General features: G+C 29.1%; 5 protein-coding genes across 9 annotated transcripts; 1 reads left to right on the top strand and 4 right to left on the bottom strand.

Annotated features, from left to right (window-relative positions):
* Positions 1-726: 726 nt before the first annotated feature.
* Positions 727-3,491, bottom strand: LOC108781926 (protein pelota). The gene is made up of 10 exons (XM_018550048.1): positions 3,349-3,491; positions 2,997-3,053; positions 2,801-2,893; positions 2,554-2,704; positions 1,950-2,063; positions 1,746-1,886; positions 1,442-1,664; positions 1,167-1,359; positions 952-1,058; positions 727-824 (listed from the first exon to the last, which is right to left on the bottom strand). The coding sequence occupies exons 2-10, from the start codon at positions 3,035-3,037 to the stop codon at positions 727-729; spliced, it is 1,161 nt and encodes a 386-aa protein (XP_018405550.1). The 5' UTR covers positions 3,038-3,053; positions 3,349-3,491.
* Positions 3,492-4,432: 941 nt separating this feature from the next.
* LOC108781927 (aryl-hydrocarbon-interacting protein-like 1) lies at positions 4,433-6,372 on the bottom strand. The gene is made up of 7 exons (XM_018550049.1): positions 6,272-6,372; positions 5,852-5,947; positions 5,580-5,759; positions 5,334-5,502; positions 4,973-5,159; positions 4,722-4,864; positions 4,433-4,635 (listed from the first exon to the last, which is right to left on the bottom strand). Exons 2-7 carry the CDS (start codon positions 5,924-5,926, stop codon positions 4,433-4,435), a joined length of 957 nt encoding a protein of 318 aa, XP_018405551.1. The 5' UTR covers positions 5,927-5,947; positions 6,272-6,372.
* Positions 6,373-7,790: 1,418 nt separating this feature from the next.
* LOC108781925 (serine hydrolase like 2 kraken) lies at positions 7,791-12,002 on the top strand. Of its 2 annotated transcripts, none has more exons than XM_018550045.1 (6): positions 7,791-8,569; positions 8,691-8,818; positions 8,894-8,938; positions 10,543-10,778; positions 11,158-11,505; positions 11,612-12,002. In XM_018550045.1, exons 2-6 carry the CDS (start codon positions 8,758-8,760, stop codon positions 11,861-11,863), a joined length of 942 nt encoding a protein of 313 aa, XP_018405547.1. In that variant the 5' UTR covers positions 7,791-8,569; positions 8,691-8,757; the 3' UTR covers positions 11,864-12,002. The 2 variants fall into 2 exon arrangements, with proteins under 2 accessions (XP_018405547.1, XP_018405548.1); XM_018550046.1 differs by lacking the exon at positions 10,543-10,778 and adding an exon at positions 9,239-9,471 and having other exon boundaries at positions 7,798-8,569.
* Positions 12,003-15,413: 3,411 nt separating this feature from the next.
* LOC108781924 (uncharacterized) lies at positions 15,414-16,916 on the bottom strand. The gene is made up of 4 exons (XM_018550044.1): positions 16,846-16,916; positions 16,622-16,732; positions 16,408-16,516; positions 15,414-15,848 (listed from the first exon to the last, which is right to left on the bottom strand). The coding sequence occupies exons 2-4, from the start codon at positions 16,708-16,710 to the stop codon at positions 15,720-15,722; spliced, it is 327 nt and encodes a 108-aa protein (XP_018405546.1). The 5' UTR covers positions 16,711-16,732; positions 16,846-16,916; the 3' UTR covers positions 15,414-15,719.
* gry (trafficking protein particle complex subunit 11 gry) lies at positions 16,715-25,783 on the bottom strand. Of its 4 annotated transcripts, none has more exons than XM_018550041.1 (21): positions 25,475-25,783; positions 24,551-24,752; positions 24,264-24,433; positions 24,000-24,188; positions 23,754-23,927; positions 23,504-23,671; positions 23,224-23,428; positions 22,950-23,123; positions 22,790-22,868; positions 22,663-22,717; positions 22,085-22,292; positions 19,850-20,055; positions 19,456-19,758; positions 19,161-19,369; positions 18,920-19,056; positions 18,618-18,830; positions 18,139-18,302; positions 17,854-18,076; positions 17,684-17,792; positions 17,526-17,602; positions 16,715-16,915 (listed from the first exon to the last, which is right to left on the bottom strand). In XM_018550041.1, exons 2-21 carry the CDS (start codon positions 24,740-24,742, stop codon positions 16,907-16,909), a joined length of 3,264 nt encoding a protein of 1,087 aa, XP_018405543.1. In that variant the 5' UTR covers positions 24,743-24,752; positions 25,475-25,783; the 3' UTR covers positions 16,715-16,906. The 4 variants fall into 4 exon arrangements, with proteins under 4 accessions (XP_018405543.1, XP_018405542.1, XP_018405544.1 ...); XM_018550040.1 differs by lacking the exon at positions 16,715-16,915 and adding an exon at positions 17,388-17,433; XM_018550042.1 differs by lacking the exon at positions 16,715-16,915 and adding an exon at positions 17,388-17,433 and having other exon boundaries at positions 18,139-18,263.
* Between the last annotated feature and the right edge of the window lie 815 nt (positions 25,784-26,598).

Raw genomic sequence — 26,598 nt, 5'->3', positions numbered from 1 at the left:
GAGTTGCAGCTACGAATGCTTCAAAGCACTTAACTGACCAATCGGAAAAAAGAATTATTAATAAGAATTATTATTAAGAATTATTTTATTAACTAGCCAATTAAAAAATGCTTCAAAGCGTTTGTAGCGGCAACTCGACTGCACCCAGAATCTAAAGCCCATTCTACATTGTCATATCTTAAAGCACTTAATGTGTGTCAATTTAAAGTCTCACGATGCTTACATCGTTGTAAGCACGTTCTGAATACGGGCCGTTATTTATATGTATTTATTTATGTATATTCATACATAAAAAATTTTTTACCGGGAGATATGTGTCGAGATCCAAAAGATTTAAACAACGCATGAGCTATTTTGATGATTTGAACGATATTGAATTAAAAATGAGATTTCGCCTAAACAAAAATAGTGTTCTTTTAATATTAAACCACATAGAAGAAGCATTAATATTTAATGCAAGAGATACAAAGCGGCTAGTCTGCTCGCCGAGCAAATAAACATAATTGTTACTTATAGGTCCAACCAATCATATTCAATCGCTCAGCAAGCGTACCTAGCCGCTTTGCCGTGTTGAACTCGCCCAATTTTACATCATAATTTAAATTAAAATGCAAAACTTTTATGGGAAATAAATAATAAAAATTATTTTTTCTTTTATTAGTAATATGATATTTTTAACTGCACAAACAGCACAAATATATACAAAATTATTAGCATATCATGATCCTAATCTTCTTCCTCCTCGCTATCATCCTCGCTTTCGTCTTCCAACTCCGGCATGGGAAAACGTAATAAAGCTGCTATCCCAGTTAATTGCTCTAATTCTAAAAAAAAATGATTATTTTATTTTATTACGAATAAATTTAGGACACTAAATTTCCTTATTAAGCATTTTATATTTGTAAAAGTTTCAACTAAATAATTTCTATCATTTATATGTATAAAACTTACGTTCACCCGAAACATGCAGACTCGAAAATATTTTGACATCACCACCCGAGTCTTTCACGTTTTCAACCAGCTCAACGTATTCCTTTCTCTGTGCTACATCTTGACATCTGAACACAAAAAAATTTGACAAAAAAAGTACAAAAAAATATTATAAAATAAAATTAATTAAAAAATTAATACTGCAATAAGTATAATAACAAGCTTAATAAAATCACCTAAATAATTTATCTGATATAAGCAGAATTTCTATTGCTTGAGCAGCACTAGCTTTTTCAACATGTTTCTTGCCATAAAATGCTCGAGCAGGATCCGTTTGCAGTGTATTGTAAAATGCTTCTAAAGCCCTTACTTCTCCTGCCGCTTTGGTATCGGAAATTCGGGAAATTACAGCAGGATCAGCTAGAACTTCTGTTATAACAATAAATTGGAATAATATAATTACACTTTTCAAATATTATGCTCATTCAGATTTCATAGATCTATACGCTACCTTTTAATGAATGTTTGAAACCCGAACTAGCGTGAACTAGCAAAAATTTACTTTTATTATCTAAAATAACTTTATTATCAGATTTAACAGCTTGTTGTATCATATAATCCATAAATTGATCTTTTACAAAACCAGGACTGGCAAGGATAACACATTTCACTAGATCAAAATTTATGTGTCTCAATATTCCTTGCATAATACTCTCGTAAAATCGTGCCAAGCCCTAAATATATATCAAATTAGAAATATTATTTAGACTCATCTATATAAAACATTTTTAATGTTGACATAATGTTTATCAAACCTTTTCGTGTTGTGAAACGTTTCCTTTCCTTTTTCTTGGTATAACTTGATCAATTTTTGCACGAACTATTGTCATATTAGAAGTTATCAAACAAATTTGTGCTATACCTTCTTGCATAATCACAGCAGCTACATCAGCATTCTAAAACAATAAAAGAAAGCATTATAGCCAAATATATAATCTTTGTTTTGAAAAATCATTAACCTGTGCAGGGTCACATGCAGTATCGACTCTTTCCAAAGAAATAGAATCCCATTTAGCTTTAGTAATACTAAATTTTCGATTTTGTTCAACATCCAGTGTATGATATGCTCCTGTCTGTAAAATAAAGCAATTAAATATAATAATAAATAATTAGCTGCTAATTTAGTATGTAAAGCGATAATTGGCATTAAGTATATATATAAATGTAAGAAGAATAAGACACAAAATCCCATCATTGAAACCATTATCTTGTATCATCCTGTTTGGATAATCCAAAATGCATAGGAGAAACAATTCTTTTAATATGCTAATATAACACAAATACTTTAATAATGCAAATAATATTACAAATAAATATTTTCATTTAAAATTAAAAAATAAACAATTTACAAGCTGAAACAATTGAAAAACAAACACAAAAATAACAGAGTTAAATGAAATTGCTAATAAAACATTTATAACCGTGTTTGAGAGAGAGAGAGGAGAGAGAGAGAGAAAGAGTACGAAATAGATTATGAACAAACATTATTTATAGAAATCAACTTTGGTAAAGTAAAATCATATATATGTTATAAAAATTGGCAGAATGTTTATCATTACTTACCTTAACATATTTATTCTCTTCTACGTTTCTACCTTTAAGTCGTAAAACACATGCTTGTGTATCAAAATCAATATTTTCTACACATATTGTTAAAGTAGTTCTAACTCTATAACTGTTAGAGCTACCAGTTGCAGATTCCATTTGTACTTTTCTAAACAAAAGTAAAAAATAAAATTAACAAGATAATATTAAAATTAAACAAAGAAGAAAGATATTGTAAGAAATATAAAACTTGAACTTGAGATACCTGAAAGTAGAACAGCTTACAAAGTCTCCTTCACTAATGAGATTATAGGCATGCCACATATCCTCTGTATTTTCAGGAACCAGAGATACACGCCTAAAGATTTCATTAAATTTTATATTAAATTTAATCTTAAAATTACATTGGTATATATATCATGAAAGTTGTATTATATATCACATATAAAATATATATTTACCCTTCTCCATCTTTATCTACATTCCTTGATACTAGCTTCATCCTCAAGATATTTTATCTTAAATATAAAAAAAAAACACAAAGTATATTTTCTATAAACAAAACATCATAAATTTACGAATTTTATGAATTAATTATTAGAATTAGAAATGTGTATTTCCACATTTTATACTATATTATAAAATTTTATATTATATGAAAATAATATATGGCAAGAAATTTAACATATTTTGAAGCTTATTATTAAGGAACAATATGATTATATATTGTAAATAGAAAGCAAACTCGTATAGGTTAATTATAACATCTCATTTAAAAACATCGACGAATCAATATAAAGTCGAGAGTTTTACCTTTACATTTATTGCACGATTATATCTTTAGGAACATTATCAAATTCATGTTTTCTTTATTTGAAGAGTAGCACAACGAATTATGCCATATGTCAAACATGACACCTCTTGATTTTCGATCGACGATTTTTCGCAACCTTGTGGATCTGCGTAACGTGATTGATGAACGATAACCTCAAATTTATCTTCTATAGAAGGCATTAGGCAAAATATTCATTATTCATATATTTGTGTCTTGGGTCCACGACGCTAAAATTTAGTCCGAATTCTCGGACCGAGTAATGTAAAACCAATCAATTTAGCGTTTTTCTGCAAAAACTGCATGTTGATTGCAATTGATTGGCTACATATTTCGGGATACAAGAACTCGAACGAAGTTCTAGCACCGTGGACGTGAACACGCCACTTAGAAACACCAGCAAACTCGTGTATTTCATTTCTCAATTGCATTCATAAAATCGATTTATTGTTTGATAACTTCCAAAATTTTACGAAATATGAGTAATAATAATATATATTATACTGAGATATACATATATTTGGGTAACAGATAATTTTTTTTCCTTTTTCTTCTATACCTATATACAGTAAATTTAATGTATTACTCAAGAGTGTAAAATATTTTAAAGAAATTTCTAAAATATTTTATTGCAAAATTTGAAAAATAAAAAAAATTTTTCATGAAACACACATGTTTAAAATACAAGTGTGTCTATAGAGGACATCAGTTTTTAAAATATTCTTGTTATTATAACATTTGTACAATATTTCTAAAATATTTTTTTGAAATATTATAATGCAATATTTTAAAATGTTTTACAATTGTTTATAAAATATTTCTGAAATATTTTATGAAAATATTTCAAGAAATGAGTCACATAAATATTTCATACTGTGTGGGTAAGTTTTCAAATTAGTTTGTTAACTTTTTATTATCTATTTGATAATAAAAATTAGTAAACAACTAATCTGTTTTTCAGATTTAAAAAGAAGAAAACGGATCATATAGTTGATTAAATTTACTTGACGTGAATAAATTAAAGATTAATTTTATATGATAATATTAAAATAAAACTTTACAAATTCATTTAAACATTTTTGATAATTTCTTTTTTTGTACACTATCTTTCTCTTTAATAGCTGCTGCAAATGCCTGTAACTCCTTTTCGACAGTATTGTGTAAAGAAGGGTCGATTTCAGCAGCTTTTCTCAAATCTTTAATAGCATGTTTTTCGTCCCATGCACCAATGTATGCTTTACCTCTTCGATAAAGGGCCTTTATATTATCTGCAAATAAAAAGTAAATGTAATAGTATTCTATTGATATATCGCTTTTATGTAACCTAATATTATCCTGTATTTATTATATATACCTGGTTCTGTTTCCAGAACTGTTGTACAGTGTTCAATAACTGAATAATATTCTTTATTTAACAGTTTACATTGTGCATAATTTAAAAGTAATGGCATCTTCATTTGATTTAAAGTTAACCATTCTTCATCATTTGGTTTCTCACTAAAATCAAAATTAATTTATTTATATTATATGACGTAACTATATTGTGTCTGTTTTATAACTAAATTTCTTTCAACTGCAATACATTTCTTCATAGGCAGAACTCACGCTAACATGAGTTGTTCCAATATTCCAATAGCTTTTGCATATATTTCAGATGCATTGTCATATTTTTGTTCTCTGAATAAAGTGTTTCCCTTTTCCTTCAGATGTGGAATACTTTCCAGTTTCTCATTCTCTGTCATTTGCCACGACTCTTTCTCATATTCATTTGGGAATACCACTTTTATAAGTTCTGTAAATACAAGAGTTTTTGTTAGTCCTACTGTTTTATAAAATTTTAAGTTTGTTTAAAACTATATTTTTTTTTATATTGCAAAGAAAGGAAAATAAATGCAGAAAATCATTAAAAATATAAAGACTTTTGCTATTAAGTTTTGACAAAATATATGATATTTTATATTTGTACCTATTGTAAATTCTAAATCTTGAGGATATTTTATAAGTTCATCCAAATCAGTGTAACCAATGCCTTCATTTTGAAGAGTAACGCCACAGCAATGATGATTACGTTTCTGCGACTGAGGCTTGCCAGCCTCTCTTAACGTCTTAGAGACAAAAGGGTATGTAGTCACTAGCTAAAACAGAATTCACCATAAAAGTATATTCTACATGTTAAATACAAAATAACAATAAATACTTATTACAAACATACACTTTTATGCACTTTAAAACAGGCAACTTCATTCAATGCCATTTTTTGTAAAATTACTTCCCATACTTCCAATTTAAATTTTTTCCCTAATATAAGTTCCATTGGATTTTCCATTGTCCTACTATCATCTATCACTGTTTTGTCAAAATCACATTTTGTAGTTCTAAAGTGAAATACAACCTAAAATAAAACCAATTATGAATAATTGTTCATAACAAATTTTATTAATAAATATCTTGTATAATTAAAAAAAACACAAGTGATATACGTACCTTTGTTCCTGATATGAAATTAATGTTTTCTGATCCAGCATGAAGAACAGTTTTCACAATATACTCGTCATTCATGATAATCTATGTATTTAGATTCTAAATAATGAATAATATTTAAGAAATAAATACTTTATTCTTAGCAGATCCTTTCTGATGTTTAATTATTAAGCAACAAAATATTACGACTATGCTCGCACATCGTAGCTGTCACAGTAATTTTAAGTAATAGTGCAATATATATGAGAAAATACACTGATGCATAACCTCAAAAATTTATTTAAAGAACAATATAGCAATTCTTTAATCTTGTCTATAGAATAAATGATGGTACATTTTTCTAAGACAACTTACAATATTATTGTTGTTATTGTTTTATAACTACAATTATCATAAAATATACCATAATTATGCAACACTTACACATGCACTGTCAATCAAATTTTAGTTGAAATTTTACGGCAGATATCAGCCTCACCTAGCGAACAAATATATATTAAGAATAATAATTAATAAAATTAAAATTTATTCCTTTTCCTTGCAATACAACTTTCACATTTGGGTGAAATATTTTCGAATGTATTCGATTATGTACTTTCATAAAGAATTTTTTATCTTTCACTTTTCTTTAAGTATAATTTGTTCTAATTTTCCATGAATTTTTTTTATGAATCACACTGAATTACGAATTGATTAAAAAATTACATGATAATTTAAACTTTTTTTTCATATTTCTGTAAACAATTAAAGCCAATTACAAAAATCTAAAATATAGATAAAAATCTTCGATTCTTTTTTATTTCATTAATCAATAAATCTATATATATAAAATTTTGTGCTAAATAAACTATATATTAACATTATAATACACATATCTCAGAGAAGAGAGTATAGGTGTATATGATAATAAATAAAATAATCATGTTTATATAAACTTTTTAAAAATATATTATAAAATCGCTGCGTTATCTGTTAAAAAGTAAATTTATTTTTTATATATTATTTATAATTTTACCAATTAATACAAAAGAGAGAGAAATAATGACTCTCGTTATATAAAAATAAATAAATAATGTCAAGGGCGATATGAGTCAAAAAGATATTTGTTCATACAATAAAACATTTAATTAGTCAATGCTTAATTTAGACATTGTTAACAATAATTCGAGAGCCGAAACTTGTAACGTTTATATTTATTATCTATTTTTTATTTTTATTTATTATCTTATTTAATTAATTATTTAAAGCCGAATTATTGTTAACAATGTCTAAATTAAGTATTGACTAATTAAATGTTTTATTGTATGAACGAATATCTTTTTGACTCATATCGCCCTTAACGTCATTTATTTATTTTTATAATTTTACATTACTTAACATTTTTTCACATTTTAAAAAATTAGCTTTAAAATTTATAATATAATATATTTCAGTATATAATTCAATATTCAATTTCTCTGAATAAATTTATAAAAATAATATTAAATGTGTATTTGTTTTTTATTTTTTATTACTTTTCATTAATTTTTATTAATTATCTCTAAAATCCACAGTATTTTGATATTAAAAGCATTAATGCTTTTAATATTAAAATAATACTATGGATTTTAAAATAACAAATATTATAATTAAGCAGCATAAAAAATTATTTATGCTGCTTATTAATTATAATATTTGTTATTTTTATTCCATTTCTATACGATTTCGTAGTTGATTTCAACAATTTCAGCCATTTATGTCTGCATTTATTTAACGTCTTCATATAATATTTTGTATCTCTTTTATTATTAATGTATCTTTTATTATTCATATATATTTTTTTATATAAAAGTGTAAATCAGCTACAAAAATTATAAAAACGTTTCATCATTATTAAGTGTCAATAGTCGGCGAGGACGCGAGGAGAGTGAAAAGAGGAAAGGTATGCCTGGGTATGCCGTAACGATCCATGACTAGCACATTGTATAGCGCATGATTGTAAAATCTAAAAATATATAATAAATAATTTGAAACTCTCGAGTGTATTACAGCCTTTATATACATGTATAGACTAGTGACCTATTAGAGGGTCACTAGTATAGACTATAGGTGAATAAACAGCCGACCGACATCGCATTCCTTTGCGATCATTTATACGGGATTGTTCGTCTTTCTCTCTCTCTCTCTCTCACACACACACACATACGCGCGCTTTTACTTAATTTTTTTATCTATCTCTTTCGAAATGCGGAAATGAATCGATTTAAAAATGCATAAAAGAGCTGACCAATCGTGCGTCTAAACCAGTCTAAACGCAGAAATCACGGTCGCGACATGTTCTGAACATTAGAATGCGCGATTGGTTCGTTTCGTGGCTCGTGGCGTGTCCGCGTGTGTCTACTTTACGCGAGTACGTTCGGTATTATATACATATACAGTAGTGTCTCGGTATGTGTCAAGTTAATCGTGTGAGTTCCGCCGTTATTTTTTAAACACAGTTATTGAGCAAATAATACTGACGATTATACTCGATAAAAACTAACACGAATAGCCTCTCTTTCTTTATCGACTTCTTGAATATGTGCTCGGTCATCGGTAGCGATATTTAAGGAATGATGATTGCGAAATCGTCGCGCTCGAAGAAAAACAGGTGACGAGAGCAACGTTCTCTCTCTCTCGAAGACGAATTCACAGCGATTACAAGTTTCAATTCACATAAGCTTCAAAAATTACGTAAAATATGTAAGTTTTCTAAAAATCTCGACGATGGATCTCTCATGCCACATGCTCACTGAAAAAAATCCATCTTTCCCAAAATTTATGCCCGTGAGATCTCCTTTTCATTCGGCAATTTCTTCCGCAGCGTTACTGACGAAACACTTCGGATCCGTGGGTTTTTCAAGAATTTCAAGTAAACGTCAGTTGTCGACATGGATGCCAAGGAGAAAAAGAACTCGGTCGAGAGTGCTACGAATGGATACAAGAAAGAAGGTTAATTCTTTAATACTACCATCTGGCGTGTTAAAAAAAATTTTTCTCGCAATAATTGGAAATCATTTTTTACAGATGTCAAAGAAATACAGATACCTATGCCATGGGGACATATTAGAGGTCAGTCTGTCATTTCTGACTTACGTGTTACATTGTAAATTACATCAGCCCTGTATTATAAAATTATATCAAGATAATTTTATTCTTTATATAAAGGCTACATTTCCATATTCAGTATCAGTGCTGAAAATCTATAGCATTAGCAATAAATATCAACAGACTTTGGCAGATGTCATATGAATGTCAAACGCATATCATATATATATATATATAATCATCAAAGATACAAACACATACTTAGATTAACGTTGCTCTCAATAGCCAAATTTCACATTAAACTCAATGTATTGATAAATTTAGGAAAATGGTGGGGACCGACAGATAAGCAGCCTATAGTGGCAATACATGGCTGGCAGGACAATTCGGGAACTTTTGACAAGTTGGCACAATTATTATCAAACATAGCTATACTAAGTATAGATCTGCCTGGTCATGGCATTTCCTCTCATCTACCACATGGACAGTTCTACTATATATTTTGGGATGGGGTTCTTGCGCTACGTAGAGTTGTTAAATATTACAAGTGGAACAAGGTTAGCCAGCGAGTCAATGTTATACAACGATTAAAGTTTTTTTTTATAAATTATAAATATAATAGTAACATATGAGAAATAAACAAGAGCATGGGTTTTATATGCTTTATTTTGCAGAAGTTAAATGCAATTACAGCATAATTTAAGGAGTATGTAATCATTTATGTTATGTATCATTATTAATTAGTTAATTCGTGTATTTTTAATTTAAATATATATGCTACATCCAACATGAGGTATAACACGTTATTAAATTCGTTATTTAATATTCACATTGCTTGCACTTGGTCATATCATAATTAATAAAAAAAATATTTAAAAAGGCTGACTGTTATGTATGCATAATATATGTATAATATAAATATTAAAACTCTTAATGGGCAAATAATAGCTTGATTAAGAAAACCTTGGTATTCAAAGTTATCGTTGTATAACTGCATATTATTATGTATTACATTATATTCTCAAGTAATGAACAAAAAAAGCTTTTTAACTCAGCTGTAACTTTATATGCTTTATATGCTTTATTTTGCAGAAGTTAAATGCAATTACAGCATAATTTAAGGAGTATGTAATCATTTATGTTATGTATCATTATTAATTAGTTAATTCGTGTATTTTTAATTTAAATATATATGCTACATCCAACATGAGGTATAACACGTTATTAAATTCGTTATTTAATATTCACATTGCTTGCACTTGGTCATATCATAATTAATAAAAAAAATATTTAAAAAGGCTGACTGTTATGTATGCATAATATATGTATAATATAAATATTAAAACTCTTAATGGGCAAATAATAGCTTGATTAAGAAAACCTTGGTATTCAAAGTTATCGTTGTATAACTGCATATTATTATGTATTACATTATATTCTCAAGTAATAAACAAAAAAAGCTTTTTAACTCAGCTGTAACTTTGTTGCATTTTTAAAAACATGTAGGATTTTTTCTTCTTATTTAACAAATTTCTACAAGTTTATAACAGCAAAATGTGTGTTCTGTTAAAATATCATAAAATATAGAAAATAAAATAAAAAAATAATTGCAGCATTCTTATCTGCAGGCAAATGGTGGGGCCCTAGTGAGCTCCAACCAATAGTGGCACTACATGGTCGCCAAGATAATTCAGGCACTTTTGATACATTAATGCCATTGTTGTCGAATGACGTTTCTATTCTTTGCTTGGATATGCCGGGGCATGGTTTATCTTCACATTACCCAAACAGTCAATTCTATTATGTATATTGGGATGGTGTCATGTTCCTTCGTAGAATTATTAAACATTTCAATTGGAACAAGGTTAGCGAGTAGATAAAATTCACTTTATTTACAATTGAGATCAATATAAAAATCTTTTACAATATGATGCTTACATGTTCTCATACATATCTAACAGTCATCCTTGCGCTTACACTTAATTGCATTTATATTTATATTTCATTCAAGCATACTGCATGCCATATAGTTTTTTTGCGTATGTGAAAATTATGTTAATGTGAATATTTTAACAAACATTACTAGTATTATGTTTTATGTTTAATATTTATGTATATAGAATAACTAATACATAAGAGATATATAAAATATTGTATAATATTTAATATATACTATATATAAGTTGTGTACATCTACTTAAGTTAATGTAAGTTTGTTATACTTGGTTGTATTATGAAAATAGGTCAAACTTCTTGGACACTCATTGGGTGGTGCTATATCATTTCTATATGCAGCATCATATCCAGATGAAGTCGATTTTCTTATAAGTTTGGATATTGCTAGTCCGAGTGTAAGAGATGTCAAGAAAACAGCTGCAACCACTGGAGAATATATTGACAGATTTTTGAAATATGAATTGTTAACATTGGACAATATACCATCTTATGAATATGACGAAATGCTCGATATAGTAGAAAAAGCATATGATGGTTCTATAACAAGGGATGGAGCAGAAATATTAATGAAACGTGGTATGCAGCCAGCACATAAAAAGGACAAATATTATTTTTCTCGTGATCCAAGATTGAAGGTGAATTTAATTATGTAATATGTTTTATTAGCAACAGCTAATACTATATGTTTTTACGCTTCAAAAAAGTGTGGTAATATTATTAAAAATTATTTGTTTTTTGTAGGTTTCCCTTTTAGGTCTATTATCTCTAGATTTAATACTTGAATATGCATCTCAGATAAAATGTGCTTACCTCAATATACGTGCTATTCCTGGAATGAAATTTGAAAATCCTGAAAATTATCAAAAAATATTAGACATCATAAAAGTAGGAACTAGGAAATTTGAGTATCATGAGGTGACGGGTACACATCACGTACATTTGAATGAGCCTGAAAAAATTGCGCCTATAATCAAGAACTTTTTACAGATTTAATAATAATATTATTTAGTTATATACATGTAGTAATAAATTTTCAGTTACTTAAAATAATTTTGTGAAAAGTGGGTATCTAAAATTCTTTATCTAAAATGTACAGATTAACAGAAATATATATATTGTATTTATGTGCAACACACACACATGTATGCTTGTATTCGCATATATAAAAGTATACATATGTAATTTTATTTATTAAATTTTAAACCTTAAGCTCTATACTTCAAAAATGAATTATATATATATATATATAAAAGCATTAGTACTGTGATAAGCAACGATCAAGGAGACGTGTATAAATTAAAAATATAATTATAAAATAGGATTATTGTATTAAATTACAATGAAATGTCAAATTTCGATTTCTGTCAAACATCTAGTATCTAGTTTTTATGTGAAAATTAATAAATTATTTAAAATTGATCTCTAAAGTTAATTTAATTTATACATATAGGCTGATCTATTTTAATCGATCAACTAAAATATCTCAAAATCCTTAAGTTTAAAATAAAAAATGTTTCGCGGACAAAAATTACTCAATTACTCTCTAAGAAGCAAAATCATAATAACTCTTTGTTAGATCAAGGATTATCTAAAATCTTTTAAATCGAAACTTTTATTTTATATATATTCATGCATCAAACTCTTCAAAACTGTAATGTATCTATTTTCATTAAGTACTTTACAAGTTGTGGAACTTAAAAAGTTAACAGGTTAAAGCTTAGTCGACACACTTATCTTAAAGTAATTAAGTTTGAGGTAAAGGAAACATAAGCTTGAGGATATGTCAACTAAGATCATCATCTTCTCTTAGACTTAATTGTTTTAAGACAGCGAGTTAACTAAACATTGATCTGTTAACTTCCAAGCCTCATAACGTGTAAATTATTTAATGAAAAAATACTTTATTAAAGTATTTTGAAGTTACACGTGAGTATGAAATGAAAATTTAAATAGAATTTTAATTTAAAAAAATTAGGTTATCTTGATTTAAGCTTAAACACATTCTTCTTCAACCGAGATCTTCTTTCTCCCTAATAACTAAGGAACTTTTAACGAAACGCCAAAATTACGTGATATTCTTCGCAATATATAAGAATTAAAGATTTAATTATTTACAAAATTTTAAATACGGAATTTTAATTTATCTTCAGATTTTAATATGTCATTCAAAACACTATTAAGATCCATGACGCTATGAGCATCAAAAATTGTTAATTAAATTCGTGATATTACTGCGGTAGTAAGTATGTATGCGTCAATGCTGAAATACTATCAGCGTCGTGATTTATGGAAGGACAATAATATACGCAGTATGTAAAATTCACACATAATTATAATAAGCACTGTGATCCAGCTTTGACCGTTATTGGCTCCCTTCTTTTTAATTGTTTGTGTTTATCATTTGTACGGTCATAGAAAGATTTTACTAAGGAACTTTTGTTTGAAACATTTTTGTCTTAAAAAACTTAAGGGTTCTGAAATATTCTAATATAGATTGATTGAAAATAAAAATCATCACAATATGCATTAGAATAAAATCCACCCATACTAGTCACAATCATTCCTGCATCCTTAATATTAATTATTTAAGAAATAAATTAATAATTACTCAATATAACTTTTAATATTCAATGCGGTAAATATTGTATCTTAAAATTGAGCTTTCGTTACATTATTAAAATATATAAAATAAATTTTATTTTAGTATATATAATGAAATGTGCGATATAAGTTAAGCAGATGTTATTTTTTTCAGAGTTTTTGTTTTTACTGATAATGTGTAACATAAAACTTGTATTTTTTATTTATTGCTACAAAGAAGAAAATCCACTAAAAAAATTAATTCCTTTCTCGAACTTCTTTGTCTACGTGTACCAAGGACAGCAAACGTTACGCGTCTATCATCCAATGAGCACTAACGGCGACAATAATGCATTAATGTGAAACTAAAAGTAGTTGAATTCAACGAAGTCGCATTTCTTGAACTCGTACAATCGGACAAACAAACGTAAGAAAAATACGATATTCTATATCAATCCCATAAAATGCCTTTCAATAGTTTGAAGGCGTAATCCATAACACGCGCTCCAGATAGATAAATGCGTAAAATGAGCCATACATTTTTGTGGCATCGCGAGGTCGCAAAAATAATGTACAATGATTTAAAAAAATCCAAGTGAGTGAGTCGACAAGTGCAGATACTACAGATGTTTATGATATAATATTTCAAATATAAACCAGGTATACTCTTACTATATCCACAATCAGAGCGCGAGCGTGATATTAATTTCAATCTGTACTCGCAAGTTCTCTTCAGCCATATGTTTACATATCTATAAATTTAGATTTTTCTAGAAATGCACTAATTTTTATTTTATCTTGATTTCGAAAAAGTCAATTTAAATTAATTAAAACGTTAATTTATGGACACATCCATGGAGAGTGTTACAAATTATACAATATCAAGATAATAGGGCTATTGATACAGATGTTGCGGACATCGTATAATAGTCAAAGTAAGAAGTCACAGCGTTTATTCCATTTACTCAGCTGCTATACAGCTATATGCTACGTAGGAAATATAAAATTAAACCCTGAAAACGCATTCATCACAATTCGTGATGCTTTCCAGTCTTTTTGAATTTTCTACAATGTACAGACCGTTTACACGTTGCTTGCAATTAACGTGTGTTTTTCAGGTATTTTCCGAAGGTACGAAAGGTAAGTGAAGTTACGAACAAGGACGCGCGACTTATACGATAATTTGCATAAATTGCGCATTTCCGAAGTCTGAAATGCCATTTCGGTGTACGAGGCCGACGATAAAACCGTAAATCTAATCTGCCGGCAAATTCAACGTCGAAGAGTCACGCCTGTGAAATAAATACTCAACGAAATGTCGGGATTCGCGTTTGCGAGTTGCGTGTAAAAAGCAACAGCTTAAAATAAACGCGAGTTCTTCCAACAAATTATTATTGACCAGAACTTCTTATCGGGAAATTTCTGGATACGTGGCCGTCCTATCGTGTATGCACGTTGTGCACGCCGGTAATTATCAGCGATAATACCGCCGTACATAGAAAATAAATATGAATATGGCATGCCTGAGCGTACAGGTGGACATCGTTCGCCACTATTGTTCACGCGCACCCTCCTTGTACATCTTTCCACAATTGAAGAAGCTCTTGAATAACGCTGGATGAGGAGATCTATCGAGCTGTTAGTCTATCATACGGTAAGCTCGAATAATCGCCACGCGATTATCCTCAAAAAGTAACGCGTTTGCCTTTATAATTAAGTCTCTCGAGACCTTTGAACGGATAGATTAGAACGCAAATTAGTATCGTTAGATTTCAGTCTGCGGCTCATATTTCGTCCGAAAGTAAAAAGTCAACCGTGAGTATATTCGTATTGTAATATATTAGATATTACACGTTAACGTTGTTCGAGTTACAATATAATATGTTACCAGGTGTGATAATTATTATTTTAGGAGTGACGGTAATATAGATTCAAGTACGTAATATAAGATATAACAGTCTGTTAAATAATCTGCTTTATTTTACTTTACACAAATAGTAGCTATTGTCGCAATAATAACTTGAACCCGATTGTGGCAGAACTACTAGAAAAGTGCGCAAAAAAATATTCACATATTTTATGGATTAGTTCTCACGACGCTCGACACACGAAGAGTTAGCCACGTCATAAAATAGACCACGCAGTAATCAACCCGATCCATCGATCCCAACGATCAACAAACTTTTCATTTCAAAGTTTGTTCGTTCGGCTCGAGTTATCAGGTTGAAATGATCACTGACAAGTAATTGATTATGCGGAAATAAGTTTGTCATGATTCCGTGTCTTGGATATTTTTGCAAAGATGACTTCGATAGGCCAACAAAATCTGCCGTAATTCTGCATCCGTAGGCGTGTAAGAAGCGTAAGTTCTCAGACGTGCTCTAGATATCTCCAAATCCTGTCATAATAATATAATATGTAAGTTTCTAATTTTTATTTAAAATCTATTGGTATACAATATTTTTTACGTGTATGTGTATATATATATATCATGCAATACATATACACAATAAACATCTCATATCTTGCAGTATCAAGTCTTTAAATTAAAAAATTGTAATGATAATTTGTAGTGAAAACTATCAAATCAAAATTCATTTTATACAATTTATAATTCATGTCAAATTTCAAAATAGAATCTATTTATAATTTTAACTAATTTTATGTATTTTAATATACATATGTATTCTGATTGTATTTTTATTTGTAAAATTCTATTCTGAATATAGGCTATTTAAAGTGACTTTATGACAAAATTCCTTCCAATTGTAAAAAATTGTAACACAACGATAGATAACATTGAGTAACATATGATCTTATCAGTAAAATTACTTCAAAGTAAGCAGCTTGTCCAACATACAGAGTTTGCACATTCTATATTCAATATATCATACACTGAAATTTGCTTTTAATATTTTTTTCATACCTGTCTATTTAAAAAATATGCTATAGCAAACCTTTAAAAGAGCCTGATTACGAATACGAGATTTTTCCAAATTTAAAGGTAGATTTGTTGGCGATGAGTTAGAAACTTTGAAAATATTCCTGTTGCGACGTAATTTATTGCTGCGAAATAAAATGAGAAATAATAATTTTTTGTTGATTAGAAGAAAGTTATACACATGCATGTATTCCTATATTAGCAAATAATAAATTTCATTATAAATGTACCGTTCTTCTATTTCTTGTTCAAATTGCTGTTCTTTTCGCAGGTATTCATCAAAAACACTTTCAATATCTATATTGCTGCTCCTCGCCATTTCACTAAATTGTTGCAGTCCACTATATGCGAGTATAATTGTCAATAGTAATTAATGCTTTTAGAATTGGAATTGACTTAAATTATTTTTTAATTGAGGAACAGAAAATAAAGAAAAATATATGTTTACTAATACCACTAGAGTGTAGATTACACGGTTTCCATGGTAACGCGTTACTAGTGTAACGCAATGTTCTTCAATACATCTAAAAACGATCGATATGTATATGAACTATTATGAACTATGACGCATAGTAATGTAATTGCTATCATTTAGGCTGGAATCAGACTACGCATTGAAGATTGAGATTAAAGATTGAAATTTGGCCAATCAAAATAATAGGAGCTAAGATTCCTTTAACCAATGAGGATAGAGAAACTTTAGCTCCTATTATTTTGATTGGCCAAATTTCAATCTTTCAATCTTCAATCTCAATCTTCAATGCGTAGTCTGATTCCGGCCTTATTAGTGAATGTCTGTTAAAAATCAACAATATTGTATAATCTTAGAACGTTTAATTTTAAAATACAATAATAAAATATTTTAAATAAATTATATCCAAGAAAATTTATATTTATAATTCTAATATGATACACATATATATAAATGTCTATGCAAAATTTGTTATTATAATACATTTTAATTAAGCTAAGATAATATTTTTTTTTAAATAAGAGATCCCAATGTCAAATTTATTTATTCTCCTAAAGACTGCGATTTTGGCTGTACAAACATAAAAAACACATATATATATATATATTACAAAATAGCATTATTAAAGCATTGCATTTTATTATTTTATATTTTTTTCTTACCAGTATATATATATGACTCGGCAAAGAACGTTCAATCATTTCTGATAGTTGTCCTTTACCCAACTTGTGTTCCTCATCTGTATATTACAATTGTGATGTATCAACTATAAATACAAATATAAAATCTTTAAATTGTTCAATATAGTAGATATTATTACCTGCAGGTACAGTTAGCGACAATGTTGGAAGAGCCACGAATCCAGCGACTAGCGGTCGTAAAACCCAATCAACTCTTCGAATATTCCTAGGCAATATGTAAGTATCAACCTAAAAAGATATTTAATAAGATCATTATGTACTTCGTATAAAATGCAAGCGTGAAACGTACTTGTTTTTGCCCAGCAAACATAAATGCATCACTGCCTTCCATAGCTAAGCGCAAAGTGATGAGGTAATCAGAATGATTTTTTATAAAATATGATATACAGAACGGCGTGCGAACCCATCCATGGGCTGGCATTTTGGTTTCCAGTCCGATTACCGCATCTTCGACCCATAAAGGAGCTAAGGTTACGCTACTACTAGTTTCCAACGCGGTTTCATCATTTGCTCTGTGAAAATAACGAAGATTACAGACTGCATTTCTTATGTTATAATCTCTACCAATTTTTACCTTTTCCATTTAATAGTGTATACTCCAATACTAATTGGCAACTCGCCACCTATCTTTGGAATCAAGCAATAGGCATCAGTTCCTGTCTCACCATCACAGAGTTTAACACCCGTTAAAATGGACTCCTGATTGTCAAGATTATTCTCTTTTTGAATGGAATCTGCCTAATTTCCAGCTTAAGTTTATTACAATGTTCTTAACACAAACTTATAGAGATAATTAAATTATATTTTGGATTGTCTGAAAAATCTATGTGAATTTCTTAGATAACATTAAAAATTTTTAAACTTCTACGAGAGAGAAACTATGAAATTATCCGAAAGATGGAAAAATATTGTGAAATAAAATGACATTTTTACAAATTACAATTATTTTTAACTAAACAATTTTTTAGTTCAAATAGCTTAAATTTTAGTTTTGCTTGAAAATCTGTATGGACTTTTTGGACAACTCGATACATATACTCTATGAAGACTTACCAATTCTATAGATGTACTTAGAATGTTTATAGGCCATGGAGAAACACAGGTAATATGAGGCATAATAATAAAAGGTTCGTTAACAAAACCTTTTGTTAGTGGTTCAAACAGTGTAGTATAAAATTGTGTTGCAACTTCAAATGGTTTCTTAACCGCCAATGAATATGTTAATTCTTTACTACCTCTAATTTGTTCGGGTCTAGTATAGTCTGCCTGTTATATATAATCATGATAAATTATAATATTATACAACTATAATATATTTGATATATTAATTTATTGAGATAATTATGTATAAATACCTTTATTATGATATTTCTATCACCTATTTTATGTGCTCTAATATACACAATATGTTTGGCCAAAGTGCCTTTCATCATATCACCAACAATAATAGATAATTTTGACTCTTTACTAAGCATATTAATACTTAATTCAGCTGAAATACATGATAGAACAGTTTAAGTGATAAAAAATGATATAAGATTTTAAAAAATGATCATTTATAAAGAAAAAAAAAATGCTAAAAACGTGAAAACATACTTGATTGCTCATTGCTGCTACTATCTGATACAAGTATTACATATAAACAGACTGCATTAACATTCTCATTAGCTAATAAGGATATCATGATGGGTAGCCACTCGCCTAAAAGGGCAGGATTATTGGATTTTGCATCTAGATTTAAACTTGATTCTTCCTGTTTAATCTCTGCGTGAATTAATGGTCTTATTGCCTCAAATTCGCCTCCACTATCACAAATAAAAATTGTATTAATTTTTTTTGTCAAATGACTAATAAATACTAAAAGTGGAACTTTAAAATTCTATAGATATACCGAAGTTGTTGTATTTCAGGATACAAACGATCTAATAAATTTGTTTCTCTACCCATAGCTGAGAATCTCAACATAATACAACAATGCGCGCTATCACCCATTTGTAAAGAAACTGTGCTAATACGAATTTCTACACCATCATTTTGACGAGGAGCTCTAAAGTTAAAGTAAAATTTTTTCGTTTCTTTTGCTTGAAAAATAAGTTCTGGTTGTTGAATCTCATCAATTGGAATCTCAGCATTATAACCTCCACTGACTGTTATCGATGCATTAGAAAATTCAATGATACTAAAGTAAGAATTCCTGCAGAGTTAGAAATAAAATTATATTTAGTAATTTTTTAAAATACATATATAATAAAGATATATTAAAAAAGATATATTTTTTTAAATACCTTACGATAACTTCCACTGTTATCATTGTATTCACTGCATACATTTGTTGCAAAAATCTTGCTTTAAGATCGATAAATGATGTCATATTATTATCATCAATTGTAAAAATATTTGGCTCCGAACGATTTAATTCCAACATCCACTTCTCCATAGCAAGATGCTTAATATCGTCTGGTAAATCTGGTTCTGGATTCGGTGGTATTTTCTAGTACCAATGAATGTCAAGCCATTATTTTGTTAATTTTGTATATCATATGAAATAAACATTTATTTATTAATAAATTTTGCTCGTTTTTTGCAATGCAAATAAATGATCTACATCGAGCTAAATGGAGATTTAATAATGATTGTTCTTAAATTTTATAATATAAAAAAGAGAGAGAGAGAGAGAGAGAGAGAGAGAGAGAGAGAGAGAGAGAGAGAGAGAGAAACATAACTCAAAAACTAACAAAAAGTGTCGTACGTTTGGGATTCACAAGTCCTTCTTCAGCGATTCTTACAGATATTTGTGTCGTTGGATTGATAACATTCTTTTATGATTTGTGACGATGCAATACAATGCCGATACAATGATTATAATTTGGATCAATTTTCCTGTTCTCAATGCGAGTGTATTGTCTACAGTTATATAATTAGTTGTCGTCAATAAAATAGTCAATAAGATAAAATAAAATAAATTGAAATGAATAATTAAGTTACAGAATTTAATAATTAAGTTAAGGATAATACGTCAAACTTGATGAATATAGAATTTAATAACTTACAAAAGCATGTGAGACAGGACCATCGTTACAAGTTCGTCCAATCAAGTTGAACGCAGATGTTACAAAACAATATGTATATATATTGAACGAAATATTACAATGACAAAACGCAAAGTATAATAATGGAAACTCTGAGCACTAAGGTTAGCTTTAATTTGTTAGACTCTGTTTCAATAAATAATAATAAGACTCATCAAAAGAATTAAAAGAATGGTACATGATAAACTAAACACACAAAACGCTGATAATATGAGTTCTAACAATCAGAACAACAATAGTAATAAGAAAAAATTATTTGTTGTACCGTTCATACCTAAAGTTTCTTATTCAATTCTTTTTTTAATAAATCAATCTTCACAATCTGCTACAGAATATATTGAATGCTTTATTTTCTTTCATCAAAGTTCATATATATATATAAAAATAAATTAAATAAATTTCAAAATCAGAATGTTATTTACAAAGTCGATTGTAAAGATTATACAGCGTCTTATATAGGACAAACAAAAAAAACTCAAAACCCGTGTAAATGAACATAGAAATAACATAAAGCATAACTCCTCTAGACATATTGTCATTTCAGACTACAGATTGAAATATAATCATGATTTCGAGATTAGGAAGGTATTACAAGTCTAGATATTGAAATAAACTACCATAAAAGAAGAATCTCAGAAATGCTACATATTGAAAAACAAAACAATGGTATTAACTCACAAAAAGACACGGACAATCCTGATGAGTCTTATTATTACGTATTGAAACAGAGTCTCACACACAAACAAATAAATGTTAACCTTAGTACTCAGAATTTCCATTATTATACTTTGCGTTTTATCATTGTAACATCTGCGTTCAACTCGATCGGACGAACTTGTAACGATGGTCCTGTCTCACATACTCTTGTAAGTTATTAAATTCAATGTTCATCAAGTTTGACGTATTATCCTTAACTTAATTATTAAATTCCATAACTTAATTATTCATTTTAATTTATTTTATTTTATTTCATTGACTATTTTTTTGAGGACAACTAATTATCTAACTCTAGACAATAAGTACACTCGTATTGAGAACAGGAAAATGGATCCAAATTATAATCATTATATCGGCACTGTATTGCATCGTCACACATCATAAGAGAATGTTATCAATCCAACGACACAAATATCTGTAAGAATCGCTGAAGAAGGACTTGTGAATCCCAAACATACGACACTTTTTGTTAGTTTTTGAGTTATGTCTCTCTCTCTCTCTCTCTCTCTCTCTCTCTCTCTCTCTCTCTCTCTCTCCCCTCCCTCCCTCTCTCTCTCTCTTATATTATAAAATTTAAGAACAATTATTATTATTAAATCCATTTAACGCGATTTAGACCGTTTACTTATTTGAAACTTTTATTTATTTATACAATAATAATATAATCATATGTAGCTAATATAATAAAATAAATAAACGCTTTGACAAACTAACCTGTAGTATATTCGTAATATTGTTATAAATGACAGCTTGCCGTTCCTCTGAGAATGTAGTTGAAGGCCCTAAAGCTTCAAGAGCCAAAGTGAGATAGTCTTGAATACTGGTCGATAAATATGCAGCTCGTAATGCATTCTTTAAAATATCTGTGAGTAAAACTGGCCATCGTTCTCCATGATATTCCCACAACATGTGCATCAATAATCTAATCAATCAAAATTTAAAAATTTTTATTGAAATACAAATTAGTTCGGTCCGTTTTCCAAAAGATAATCGCCTCCAAAGACGAGTTATTTTTTCGAGATGGAATTCGAAAATTGCCTGAGAGATGAAAAAAAGTAGTAGCCAGCGATGGACAATACTTTATAATTAATCTGTTCATTCATTTTGTATTGAAATAAATGCATTTTTGAACACAAAAAAAAACGGACCGAACTAATTTGTACACCTAATTAACACACAAAGTGAGTCTAAAGAAAATAACAAAAGAATCAATGACTTTGCCGTTAAATGGCAAAGATTTATTTACTGAAGGCTTTTATATGTAAAGAAAAAAGAGAAATTAATTAACTTACGTTAGAACTTTGCCATAATCTCGAGCATTAAAGTATTCTTCTGCCATTTGTACAACTGTAAACAAAAAAGAAATTTTATGAATATAAGTAATTATTATCTCTATATCTTCAAAAGCAAATTATCTACCTAGTAATCGCCGCATTCTTGGACAACGATATATCTTGAATTGTGATATCGCGTTTCCTAGTAAACCAATAATTATCATCTGAAAAGAAATGCAAATATTTTAAAATTATTTATCACATATTATTTTAAAAGTACACAGATATATATGTAATTATCTTACAGAATGATTAACTGTAGTTCTTTCTCTGTATTGTAAAGCTTGTATGCCGATAGTTTCTCGAGCTGTGTCTGCTGGTTCTGCGCTTAATTTCCCAGGTCTCCATGGCCGTTGACCATAAAATTCGAGTTTTTCTTCACCCAGTAATGGATCTGGATCTGGATAGCTGCTTATATGCTAACAAATTTTATTAAAACTCAAGTAATATAATTATAATATGTATAATCAGAAAATGTATAATATATTTGTTAAAAAACTAAGTTCTTCGTATGTGTACCTGGCAGAGTTCTTTACACGCAGATTGTCGTAAGCTTGCGTGATTGGCAGCTAATTGGAAATAATACCCTGGATGTTGCGTTTGAACAGCAGGTAATCCTTGTCGAATAGCCTCATCAAATAATTCTGCAAATGTAGAGAACTGGCTACTCATCCAAGCATGATGCTCAAACATAAGATCCTTTGGACCCGTTTTTAGTTTAAATCTAATAATAAGCATTAATCAATGATTACTATTAAAGTTTGAAATTTGTGTAAATTATTGCACTCAATATTTATACCTTTCTGTGTGAAGTCTAAACTGAGAGATGGCATCTTTAGGAAGATTTAAACTAAACATTATTCTGCACAACTTATAATTTATAAAACCAGCAACAGTTTTTATCTCTATTGCATTTGCATCTGTCATTCTTGTTTCTAGAAGATTGTGATAAGCTTGCATATAATGCCTGCAACATTCATACATACATGTACATAACATACACACACATACATATATTGTAATATTGCTATTCATAATTTTAATCTTACTTTTGAGCAAGATGCAGCTCCTGTTTAAGTTCATTCAAGAATGCCATTTTAAATTGATGTCGAACAAATAAATATTGATGAACATTCTTATTGAGTTGATCGCGATGACTTTTAACATTTCGATATTCGTGATGATAAAAATTTTGTGCCAAATCATAGAATGCCGTCTCTAGTCTATAGTAAATAAAACTATTATTTCCTTCAAGGATAAAAAATGGAGGAATAAAAAATTACAAAATTAAAAACCTAGATATATATCCTAATAAGTGATCAGCATGTGGTAAAATATATAAAAGTTTTGCTGTTAAATCACAAGCTCCACACAATGCTGTTGCACGTTCAGTTGCAACTACATCTTCAGCACCAGGAAGCGGTTGAACAGCATGTTGTATCAATACTACAGCTATTTTTGTACTTCTTCCATCAAGAGCAGCTCTAACAGAGATATCATGTTATTTAGTTTAATACATCAATAATATTAAATATTCTAAACAGATTATAAAATGTTACCTTAAAGATTGTACTCTAGAAGCACATTCCATCTTTTTCTCATTCCATAAAGAATCATTCCAGTCTAAATCATAGAAGGCAACAACTACAGAAGGAATGTCATTGAGATATTTATTCATCCAGTTTCGTTTTAAAATTCCTTTAGGTATGTACCATTCATACGAGCTACGCTAAAATATATAAATAACATAACAGGATAGAATAAATAACATAAATTAATATTATTTTTGTAATTTCCTAGCAAAATCATATCCTTGATTCATATATTGTATTATCAAACATAATACCTTTGGTTTAACAGTAGGAAATTCATGTGTCAAACTAAGGAGCTTAAATTGAACAGCTGCACAATCTGGTCTACGATTATTGCTGAATGCATCCCAGATAGAGCGATGTACTGGATTTGCAACATCTAATCCAGTCAAGCCTATCAAAGCTAAAGGCTTAGCTATCAATTCTGTTGGCAGTTCAAACATCATGAAACTTTTACTGAAAAAATAAGTAACAATCAATATACAATAACTTCATAAATTTCAAATGTATTATATTTACAAATTTATTTTTTCAAAAAATCCTTTAACATTACTTACAGAATAATATTGTCTTTTAAGGGTCGACAGGAGTAACCCACTCCACTCCCGTAATATTTTTGTTATGCCTTTTTACAAAAAAATAGCTCTGTACGAGCCTTCAGGAGCCTTTTCTGATTACGAATATCACAATCAAAACACGATTCATGTTATATTTTAGCCATAATTTGGGAATAAAGGTAACATTTATGAGTGCAGATCAGTGCAGATCTAGATCAGTTATGCTCATTTTTCTTCTCAAAGAAATAAAATTTCCTTATGAAACCTGTTGGGATTTTATTGTTATATTGCTAGGAAGGCTCGTACAGAGTCAGATTTGCAAATTGATACTTGAAAATTTTTATTAAGATAAGATCATGTATACACCTCTCAACTGCACCATAATACACATCGAGTGAGATAACAGGACAAATTTTTATTATGCCTTTTTTACAAAAAAATAGCTCTGTACGAGCCTTCAGGAGCCTTTCCTAATTACGAATACCACAATTAAAACGCGATCCATCCAGTATTTTAGCCGTAATTTGGGAATAAAAAATTCATTTCCACAGGAGTGGAGTGGGTCACTCCTGTCGACCCTTAATACTATTTCTTATGCAAGTAATATCTAAATCTACTTACAAACCAATTATATGGAATAACACATTATTAAGATGCGAATTGTTTTGCAATTAAATACTGTAACTGGTATGTCATTTTGCACTTTAACACATACAGTTCGGATAAATTAGCATCAGCCAAAATTAGGTTAAGGCCTTCACTATAGAATAGACATGGTATTCTTCTTCTTTTAATTATGACTCTCGCCTCCGATAATGATGAGATAGGAGGACGATACGGCCAGATCACGTCCAATATAGTAAAAGAAATTTGAAACAATGAAAATTGAGTGGATAATGGAATAGTAGTAGCAGTACGATACTACTTCTCTTCTTCTTGGTTAATGCATGGTGGAAATATGGCTGCTTTCCTTTTGGGTGCGTTCCGAGTCGCGCATGAAGCGCGTAGACTGCATAGAAAGTCGTTTCGAGTTAACTATTGCGCGCTTCGAAAGCGCTTCGAGAGTACTTGAATTCCCCAGATTGTACTAACCGTACTGAATTCTTAGCACTCCACTCAGCGCATTGACTGCTTCTCTTTCGACCTGAGGCAGTTGATGCGTCTGATGCGTCTGATGCGTTCATGCGGTCTATGCGCATGATTTGTAATTCGGAACGAGCAACGAGTACCGGACAATACAACAATGAACGGACGAATATTTGCGATTTGCGATGGAACAGCGATTACAGCAATTGCATGATTTCCCGGTCTTATTAGAGGATAAAAATAAAGTATTAATTTTATTTTTAAATGAAGAGGATATGGCGAAAGTAAGCCAAGATAAAATTAATGGCATTATTTAACAAAAATTAAAAGGGCGAAGTAAGAGTCAGAAGTAAATTACATTTAAAATAATATTAAAATGTTAACATATTTACAATAGAAATATTACAAAAATTGCTTAACAATTGTTACGCGCAGCATGTTTTTAATTTTAAGTAACGGGCATAATGTTTTTAATTTTAAGCAATTTTTTGTAATATTTCTATTGTAAATATGTTAACATTTTTAAATTATTTTAAATGTAATTTACTTCTGACTTTTACTTCGCCCTTTTAATTTATGTTGAATACTTTCATCAAAATTAATGGCATATTATTTTACCTTGATTTATTTAATGTATAGATTAGACGTTATATTAATTA

Source organism: Cyphomyrmex costatus, unplaced genomic scaffold (assembly GCF_001594065.2).
Source record: "Cyphomyrmex costatus isolate MS0001 unplaced genomic scaffold, Ccosl1.0 scaffold921, whole genome shotgun sequence".
Lineage (NCBI taxonomy): Eukaryota > Metazoa > Arthropoda > Insecta > Hymenoptera > Formicidae > Cyphomyrmex > Cyphomyrmex costatus.
This window is presented reverse-complemented; position numbering and strand designations above follow the sequence as displayed.